The sequence below is a fragment of the Nematolebias whitei genome, chromosome 21 (genome assembly GCF_014905685.2).
Source record: "Nematolebias whitei isolate Nwh7 chromosome 21, NemWhi1, whole genome shotgun sequence".
Lineage (NCBI taxonomy): Eukaryota > Metazoa > Chordata > Actinopteri > Cyprinodontiformes > Rivulidae > Nematolebias > Nematolebias whitei.
The window spans coordinates 14,280,046-14,290,653 of record NC_056518.1 but is presented as its reverse complement, the minus strand read 5'-3'; the positions used below and the strand labels follow the sequence as shown (position 1 = coordinate 14,290,653).

Below are 10,608 nucleotides of genomic sequence, written 5' to 3'. Positions count from 1 at the left end.
CTGAAAAAACATTGTCACCGATTTTCAAATTAGAAATAGAGACATTGCGTGTTAAAACGAGGTCCAGCGTGTGACTGTGTTCCTGGGTGGGGCCGCTCACCTGCTGAGCTAAGCCAAAAGAGTCCAATAAATCCAGAAAGTCCTTCACTAAGGGCTTCTCCTGACAACACACATGCAAATTAAAGTCACCAATAAACAAAAAGTGATTGTATCTCTGTGTGATATCAGCCAAAAAGTCAGAGAATTCATTTATGAAGTCCTTAGAACGAGGTGGGCGGTAGATGAGCGCACACAGAACCGTAGGACAGTGTCCAAGTTCAAAGGCGCTCAGCTCAAAGCTGGCGCGGGACACCGGGATGGACAACTGTTTACAGGCCAAGTTTGCTTTAAAAACTGTTAATAATCACCCCCCCCCCCCCGCGCCGACCTGATGGTCGCGGGGCATTGAAACACAGACAGTCCGGGGGTAGTAGTTCCACCAAGGCGCTGGACTCACCATCAGAAATCCAAGATTCCGTGACGAACAGAAAATCCAACTCCTGATCTTTAAAAAAGTCATTGAGGATAAACGTCTTGTTGGAAACAGACCTTGCGTTGATTAAACACATCCTGATATTGTCCAACACAGGCACAGCCGTGGATGGAGACATGCGCGCCAGCGGGCGCAGGTTATGAAGAACGGCTCCTCTTGGTCTGCTGGTGCGGCGCACAGGTAAACAACTCCAGGTGTTTCCATGGACTGAGCGCGCGGGCAGCTGGCCAGCAGCCGGGCCCCGGGAGCACCACGGGTCAGAGAGGAGATGATCCGATCCAGAGCGAGTCCTGATAGAATAATCCACACTTTGCCTCAGTTTCACCAAAATCCCTGCACGCTTCCCACAACGTCTGCGACGTTTCCTCCATGGAGAAAGGCCAGGGTCACGCAGAAGGAACGCAGGAATCTCAGATAGGACCGGTGGGGGAGAGTGCTGGCCGCTGTTCAAAAACTCCACGGGAATTTCAGCAAATGTACGGAGCTCCAAAAGTGCCCGACGATCATACTGAAAATATGACTTGGCACACTGCACAAACCATTGTAAAAATAACAAAAATAAAATACAAGCAGAGAGCAAGAGACGGGCAGCCCTACACACCGGCGCCATCTTCATGCTCATTGCTTGAGTCTTTCAACAGCTACACATGGTTTCAGGTCTGAGGTGAAATGTTTTGGGCGACAGCCGGCAAAAGGATAATAACGTTATTTGCTCGTGTATATGTGTGCATGCTGGTTTGTAGCATTAGCAAGATATTCCATGAACCGCTAAGCGGATTTAAATGCAAATTAAGACGTAATCATTGAGTGTACGACTACAACTGATCGCCCTTTAGGAGTCATTGTAATCCAAGATGGCCACCACAGCTAATTGACCTTACCCAATGCAAAAATGGCTTTAACTCAATCATTTATATTAAGTTCAAGTTTGATGTGGTAGTAGCTAAGAGTCATTAACAACACATATTCTGAGCACTAATAATCTGAAAAGGTTTTGAAATACAGCATAATATTATGCATAACATAAATTACTAAACTGTAATGTCTCCTGTTTGGATAATCTTTGTTTAAAATGCTGGTATGAAAGTCGGTGAATGATGTGATCCTTCAAGTACTACTAAGAATTTAATGCAATTGAGTTTTCTTAAGGGCAGCACGGTGGCGCAACTGGTAGAGCTGCTGCATCTCAACAAACAGGTCCCTGGTTCAAATCCCGGTCCAGGGGCCTTTCTGGGTGGAGTTTGCATGTTCTCTCCGTGCATGCGTGGGTTTTCTCCGGGTTCTCCGATTTCCTCCCACAGACCAAAAACATGCATGTTAGACTGATTGATAACTCTAAAATTGTCCCTAGGTGTGAGTGAGAGAGTGAATGGTTGGTTGTCTCATTTGTCTCTATGTGGCCCTGTGATGGACTTGCAACCTGTCCAGGATGTACCCCGCCCCTTGCACAGTGATTGCTGGACATGGGCACCGGCGACCCCCGTGACCCAAAATGGAAGAAGCAGGTAAAAGATAATGGATGGATGGAGTTTTCGTAATACTTTTTTAAATCAAACTATAAATATCTGCAATGTTTCCAAGTATATTTATGTTCTGAAAAAAAATTCTAGCAGCAAGCAATACTGTAGGTGTGTTTAATACAAATAAATTATGTACAGTATTTTCACAAATTTGTACCCGCTTGGTAATATATACATAATAGCCAGGCGTAAGCAGCACAAGCAACTGCTTAGGGCCACCAGGCCAGCAGGAGACCTCCAATAGCACCAAACCTTTTCATTCATTCATTCAACCTTTATTTCTACAGGTTAGTCTCACTGAGCCTCGAGGACTCATTTACAAGTGAGACCTGTTTCAAACAAAGAACACAGATGAGGCACAGACAACAGCAGAAAATCATATACAAGCATATAAAATGAAAAGTAAATACCGGTAGAAGAAATGATATAAAACAAGACAGCTACATTATAAATTGATGTAAAATACTATAAACAGGAACATGTCTGAGTTGGTTTGGCCATGAGCTGAACAGTTGTTTAAAATCCCTTAGAGAGGTCAAAGTCGACAACTCCAGATCTCTTTGCAAGGTGTTCCAGGATACAGGAGCGGAGTAAGAGAAGACCCTTTAGCCTAATTTGGTCAGCACTGAGTGGACACTGCAGGTAATTAGGTCTTGGCTGTAGCTGCACTGATGAAGTGACATGTACCCACAAGAAGACATGCTGACACACATTTTAATCTATATCAGTTGTAATTATCTATCCATCTGTTTTCTTTACCTGCTAATTCCTTTCTGGGTCAGTGGTACCCATATCTATCCCACAGGTGTGAGAGGCAGAGTGAACTTTGGACAGGTCTCTAGTCCATCACAGGGACACAAGATAACCATTCACGCTCTCACTCACACCTAGGGACAATTTAGAGTTACCAATCAGTCTAACATGCATGTTTTTGCTCTGTGGGAGGAAACCGGAGTACCCGAAGAAAACCCACGTATGCATGTCTGCTAGATCCCACCCCAACCAGACTGTTTAATGAGGTATTTCCCCTAATTAATGTCCACATTTTGGATCTACCTAATTTGTCTTTATTGAATGGTTATGTACCACAGAGCTTTAAGGTTGCTGTAATTAAACCTTTATTTAAGAAGTCTGACCTTGATTCAGAAATTCTGGCCAACTACAGATCTATATCTAATCTAACTTTCATCTCAAAAGTTCTAGAGAAAATAGTTGCAGGTCAGTTGCGTGAACATCTACAAAGAAATAATCTGTTTGAAGAGTTTCGGTCAGGGTTTAGAGCTCATCATAGCACAGAAACAGCACTAGTAAAAGTAACTAATGATATTCTCATGGCCTCAGACAATGGACTTGTGTCTATACTGGTCCTGTTAGACCTCAGTGCTGCATTTGATACAATTGATCACAATATTTTACTACAGAGGCTTGAATATGATATTGGGATTACAGGAACAGCTCTAAATGGTTTAAATCATATCTATCTGATAGATTCCAGTTTGTAAATGTAAATAATAAATCTTCTTCATACACCAAATTTAGTCATGAAGTTCCTCAGAGCTCATTGCTTGGACCAATACTCTTTACCTTATATATGCTTCCATTAGGTAATGTTATTAAACAGCATGAGATAAATTTTCATTGTTATGCTGATGACACACAATTATATTTGTCCATTAAACCCAATGAATCCAATCAGTTACTTAAACTACAAGCATGTCTTAAAGACATAAAAACTGGATGACCCTTAATTTTCTCCTGTTGAACACAGACAAGACCGAGGTTTTGGTTTTTGGACCTGAGCACCGTAGGAATTAATTTTTCAGTCTTTCTCCCTGCTTAGATGGCATTAATCTGTCCTCCAGCTCTAATGTTAAAAATCTTGGTGTTATTTTTGATCAGGACATGTCTTTTATCCCCCAGATTAAAAATGTTACTAGAACTGCCTTCTTCCACCTGCGTAATATCACTAAAATTAGAAACATCTTATCTAAAAATGATGCAGAAAAACTGGTCCATGCATTTGTCACGTCTAGACTGGACTATTGCAATGGTTTATTATCTGGGTGTCCAAATACGTCTTTAAAACGTCTTCAGTTGATACAAAATGCTGCTGCCAGAGTCTTAACTGGAGTTAGTAGGAAAGATCATATCTCTCCAGTTTTAGTTTCTCTCCATTGGCTCCCTGTCAAATCCAGAATTGAATTCAAAATCTTACTTCTAACCTACAAAGTTCTCAACAACCTAGCTCCATCTTATATTACAGATCTTATTGTTCCATATTTTCCTAACAGAGCACTTCGCTCTCAGGCTGCAGGTTTACTCGTGGTTCCTAGAATTTCCAAAAACAGAATGGGAGGCAGATCCTTCAGTTATCAGGCTCCTCTCTTGTGGAACCAACTTCCAGTCTCTGTCCGTGAGGCTGACACATTATCCAGTTTTGAAACTGGGCTCAAGACTTTCCTTTTTGCTAAATCCTATAGTTACGGTCGGCTTGGGTTTCCTGAGCTGTCACAGTTATGCTGCTATAGGCTTAGACTGCTGGAGGACAAACTGACCACACTTTTCACTCTACTACTGCCTTTAGTTACTTTGCTCAACCTGTTTTGTATTTGTAATTCTTTTTTCTATCTTTAACATTTTTTTTTTTAAATTTATTTTGTCTTTCAGGTACATCTGGACCTATATCTGGTCCTACCATTCTATGTTTGTCTGTCTCTCATTCCTGTCCTCTCAAACCAGCCGGTCAAAGCAGATGGCCGCTTGTCCTGAGCCTGGTTCTGCTGGAGGTTTCATCCTTTAAAAAGGGAGTTTTTCTTTCCACTGTTGCCACTGTGCTTGCTCAGGATGGGAGACTGTGACGAAGCCAAGATTCAACTTGTCTGCTGGATTCCTTAGATAGAGAACTTTACAAGTGGCTTTTATGTGAATGTTTCTGTAAAGTGCCCTGAGACAACTTTGTTGTGATTTGGCGCTATATAAATAAACTGAATTGAAATGGAGAGAACATGCAAACTCCACCCAGAAATATTCCTGGCGTGGGTTTGATCCAACAACCTTCTGATAGGCAACATCTCTACCAACTGCACCACCATGCTACACTTAATTGTATTTAAATTAATTTTATTTTTTACATGGTTTGATATCTCATATTCATGTTACCAGAACAATAATGTGACAATTGCATTAATTTCTGCTGCTCTAAAAGTAATTGGTACAGTTCGTTTGGGAAAAGGTAAAAAAAAAAGTTCCAAATAAATACATTATTCCAAGTGCTATTTATTTCCTGTATAAGAAGAATGTGAGGTGATTGTCAAGGAAAACACAAGATGGTCTATGGTCTATTTCAGGGAATTTATTGTTGGCTCATTGTAATAAAACTAGTTGTGTTAAATGCACAAAGGAGGGAGATGAAGAGCTGTTAGTGGGAAGAGGCACGTGGGTGATGGACCTAACTGAAAGCAGGCCTCCAAAGCAAATTCTGCTTAGGGGCCATTACAATTACAAGCCCGCTCTACATAGATGTCTTCATTTTATTAAAGTCTGAAGACTACAAATGCATTAATATTAAAAGCATCCAGTTCCACATTGATAATTTGATTACACGCATCTGTAAATTGTTGGTTGCATGAAAGCAAAATGAAAAAGTCCCATTTGTGTTTTGATGATTTCAAGTTGGGACTTTTCTGTGAAAGAGTCAAACAGAATTACAGAGGACTTTCGAGGAAAAACCTCCTTTTCTGTGCACAGAAGCTGTCCTTATGAGTAATTACTCTGAGCAGGTGACTGTAGCTGTTTAACATGCTGTACAACTCCGAGGTGTGCTTTGGGGTACAAAGCAACATCCGTTTGATTGATTAGTTACTCAAGCAGAAGAAACATTACATGATGTTATCAAGTCAAACTACAATTTTCAGGAGAAATCTTTCTGCAGCATTACTTTATGGGATTTCAGTTGAGTGAATCCACTTGATTTATTATGAATGGTTCAGAGTGATGCTATAAAATAACTCATAACCCCAATCTCTGCCATTATGATTTATAATACAGATTGAATTAAAAAATATTGGAAAATATATGAGTAAAGTGCTAGCATCTCTCAAAGGAAGGCATTTCACATGCCTTCCTTTGAGGGATGCTAATATTTTCATGCCAGAGTTTTAAACTTAAATTATCTTGTGATGAGAAAGATTGACATTACAGCTGATTTATTCAAACCTTATAAATTACATTGTGCACAAGCTCATGTGAAACCTCACAGGATGTGCTGGTGCTGTGAGTATAAGTTGGGACTCTACTACAGAAACCAAAAAATGTTACTCAATATCTGTAAAATTAGTTTTGTTCGATCATTTGCAGACATACAGCTAATAATTACTCTCCGGGGTTCACATCAAAATCATCCAGTGCTTCACAAGATATTTTGCTAACAGACTGACAGTTGACCCCAACAACCAGTTAGCTAATGGAATATAAGTTAGGAATGACTATCAGCTACTACCACACCAAATTTAAACATATCTGTATAAACTCACTGAGTTAAAGTCTTTGTTGTGCTTTCTAAGTTCTCTTCGTTGTGGTGGCCATCTTTAATGGGGTTGACTCCAACTATTAATGAGCTGATGGACCTACAACGATTGCATTCTGAGAGGCATGTTAAAATTTGTATAGTGGATTATCAAATATTCTCTTAACCCCACAAACACACAGGGCAAAGGACATTACTGTACTGTCTATTTTCCTTTAGCAGTGGGTTATAAATATATCCATCCATCCATAATCTTTACCTGCTTTTTCCTTGCTAGGATGAGAGACAATAAATACAAAAATGTTAAGGACAGAAATCAAACAATTAGAGAAATTGTATTTCCTGTGAAAATGCAGTGTGAATGCTTTTTGCTTAAGAACTTGCTGAAAAACAGTTTAGGTTAGCTGAAAACATGCTGAAATATAGTTGAAATGCCTAAATTAGCAGAAGAAAGCAGAAAGAACACATATTTGCTGAATTAGATTTAAATAAGCAGAAAGTACCACAAAATTGGAAAATTCGCTCAAAAAGTTGAAATTAGCAAAAAGAAAAATAGCTGAAAAGTAGATGAAAAGGTAAAAAAAAAAGCTTAAATTACCACACGGAAGTGGAAGGAGCTGAAATAAGCTCAAACAATGTGGAATTAGCTGAATAGGCTAACTTTAGCACAAAAACAGCTAAATAGTAGCTGAAATAGCAGAAATAAGCTGAAAGGAGCATAACAAACTGAAGTTAGCAGAAATAAGTTAATTAGGTTGAAAGTAGCAGAAATTACCAAGAAAAACTTGAATTTATCTGAAAACCGATGAAATTGGCTAAAAATGCGAACAACTAGCTGAAAAGGTAGAACAAGCTAAATTAGTAGAAGGAAAAAAAACATGTTTATCTAATTAGGTTGAAAGAAGCAGAAATGAGCACAAGAAAGTGGAAATTATCTGAATAAAGCTGAAATTAGGGAGAAAAAAAAAGCTAAAAAGTAGCTAAAAAAAGCACAAAAAAGCTTAAATTAGCAGAAGGAATGGAGAGAGCACATTTTTGCTGACTTAGGCTGAAAAAGTTGAAATGACTGCAAAAGATGTGGAATTAGCTGAAAAAGCTAAAATAAGTAAAAACAGTAGCTTAAAAATAGTAGCTAATAGTAGCTAAAATAGCATAAAAGCTGAAACTTGCATAAATACGCTGAAAAGAGCATAACAAGCTGAAATTAGCAGAAAGAAATTAGAAGAAGCACAAAAAACTTGTAGTTACCAGAAATAATCTGAAAGAAGCACAAAACAGATGAAAAAAACAGCTGAAAGTAGCTGAATTTTTTTTTTTAAATTTGCACAAGGAAGCTGAAAGAAACGGAACCAGAACAAAATGGGAAAGGAGCAGCAAAAGGATGTAAACACATTTAAAGATTTGAAGGATGTAAAATGAACTCAGCTCATTTTCTGAGACCCCCCCCGGCAGAATAGGCTAAATATTTCAAAAAGGTAAAGTTGTAAAAGTCAAAGCTTCCTTCTCCTGAACGAGCTGAACGTTTTGATATATGATTTGCTGAAATAGCACAAAAATTGTGGAACAAGAAAGATGCTGGAAAATGGATCACAATAGTGTGAATGCTTCATAAGCGTTCACACTATTAAAGGAATAGCACAGATACTACACCTGGAAGGGTCCATGAACTTAAACACTGTCCCAGAAGGTGACATGGCACTCGGGTATGAAGTGGCCAGAAAATACAGCTCCCCTGGAAAACACAAAGCTAGTCAGCGCTACTAATCTCAGCACAGTTCAGTGCTGAACATCTCAAGGAACAGAACAAACACTACCTGCTTCATCTTCAGCGAAAGAGATGATGAACTTGTGGTGATGATTGATGAGTCCAGGAAAGGAGCAGGTCGTTGTGTCACCCATGCAAACACTCCTCTCTGTCCAGCTTCCTGCTGTTTTATCTTCCTCTAACGCCATCAGTCGACTGATTTATTTATGTCGAAAATGGAGAACAGTTATATATATTTAACACAACAGACAAACAAACACAAGTACAAACAAGCAAGACAATTTTATTTTTGTCTTGAAAGATGAAAAGCTGGAAAAAGCACATTTTATTCTTATTTGGCACATAATATTACAATCTTACCCACTCATAAAGTCTCCAAAAATGTACAGGCCGTTCAGATTGGGTGATTCACATCCTCTGTACACATATCCCCCTGTGACAGACTTCCCAACATGATGGCTATATGCAAATATGGGGAGGACGTCATCTGTTTTGGAAGAAAGAAACACACTGGATTTAACCAAAATCTCAAGTGGACGGAGAACATGTTTCTACTGCCAGAAACAACAGGTGGTAAAGTATCAGAAAATAGACCTTGATTTTAATCAGAGGGAGAACCAAATGAAGAAAAAACTCACTCAGAGAGGAATTTTGGCACAGTTTGATGTCGTAGCACTCAAAGCCCTCCTTCGCTCTCCACCCATAGTTTCCTCCATTCAAAATAATGTCAATTTCTTCATATCGGTTTTGACCAACGTCTCCACAGAATATCCGACCCCTGCCATAGCGGCTCACCGGGTCTCCACGGTCTACGGAGCATCGCCACATGTTTCGGACCCCGTATGCAAAGACCTCTGGCCGTGCGTCTGGGTCTCCAAGAAACGGATTGTCAGTGGGGATTCTGTACGGTTTCCCTCTGGAGTCACTCCCATCCACGTCTATGCGGAGAACTTTTCCCAAAAGAGCACTCCTGGTTAACCAACAAACAAATAAATACATTTTGGTGCAATCTGAGTAGAACAGTTATCAATATTCATTTTTTGGTTTCATGATGTGTCACATGTTCTCAGCAATGAGGACTCGTCTACTAGTTGTAATGGATATGAGGTTTTATTGTCTTTTGAAATATACAAGGCCTTTCCGGAAAAATATGTAATCTGAATAAGAACATATGTTCTTCTAAAACTTGTAGATACTTTTCTGCATCGATAGTGTCTTTTCTGATATGTAAGCTGCCCATGCCAGAGACACTGATTCCCCCCACATATTGTCACAGAGGCAGGCTTTTGAACTGTGCACTGAACACAGGCTGGATGGTCCCTTTAGTGCAATCTCAGAGTGTGCCACTTATTTTGATGACATACTAATAAACTCGCAGACAGTAACATGATAGTCTGTCTTTTTTGGCGTCAGGCAATAGAAAAAGAATATTAAGAACATTTAATCATTTGGTCAGGCTCAAATAAACCCAAAGTTTCTTACTTGTTTTGTGCATTGCCATACTTCCCAAAAGGATCTCCAGCTTTTCCACCGTCTCCTGTGAAGATGTACAAATAACCATCTTGACCAAACAGCAGCTGGCCTCCATTGTGGTTTGCAGCAGGCTCCTCTATCTCTAAAACAACTCTGAACACAAAGAAGATGCAGTTAATTACAGTTGCATTCGATACAGAGGTGATGCACTTGTTTTTCATACAAACATGTCTGGTTCCATTATTATTAATAACAACAAATAGCAGTAGAAATTATTTTTCTGTTTTGCATTTGACTCTGTTGGGTTGTTTTACTAATTAGGACAAGATTCTTGTCTTGTGGAAATCATTTAGAACTGAGGATGAACTGGATCTTGAACTTGAAACTTGGTCCAGCTTTGGTTATCTTTAAAATTTAGTGCACATGTATTCAAAATATGGGCATCAGAGACATCCACAGCCCAGAAATGAAGAAGCAGGTAAAGAAAATGGATGGATGGTTGGATGGATGGATGGATGGATTCTAATTAGGGATGCACAATATTATCGGCATGGTATCGTATCGGACGATATCAGTGATAAAGTTAAATATCGGACATCAGCCATTCCATCAAAATAACTTACCAATATAAAAGGTGCTGTTTTAATCTATCTATCTATCTATCTATCTATCTATCTATCTATCTATCTATCTATCTATCTATCTATCTATCTATCTATCTATCTATCTATCTATCTATCTATCTATCTATCTATCTATCTATCTATCTATCTATCTATCTATCTATCTGTAT

General features: G+C 39.2%; 1 protein-coding gene across 1 annotated transcript in view; it reads right to left on the bottom strand.

The window, feature by feature from the left end:
* Positions 1–8,193: 8,193 nt before the first annotated feature.
* Positions 8,194–10,608, bottom strand: part of hhipl2 (HHIP-like 2) — a 7,215-nt gene continuing 4,800 nt past the window's right edge. The window contains exons 2-6 of the mRNA XM_037695336.1: positions 9,825–9,968; positions 8,981–9,312; positions 8,703–8,829; positions 8,392–8,537; positions 8,194–8,309 (exon numbers count right to left, since the gene is read on the bottom strand). Coding sequence (XP_037551264.1) covers positions 8,194–8,309; positions 8,392–8,537; positions 8,703–8,829; positions 8,981–9,312; positions 9,825–9,968 — 865 coding nt within the window. The remainder of the gene's footprint in view (positions 8,310–8,391; positions 8,538–8,702; positions 8,830–8,980; positions 9,313–9,824; positions 9,969–10,608) is intronic.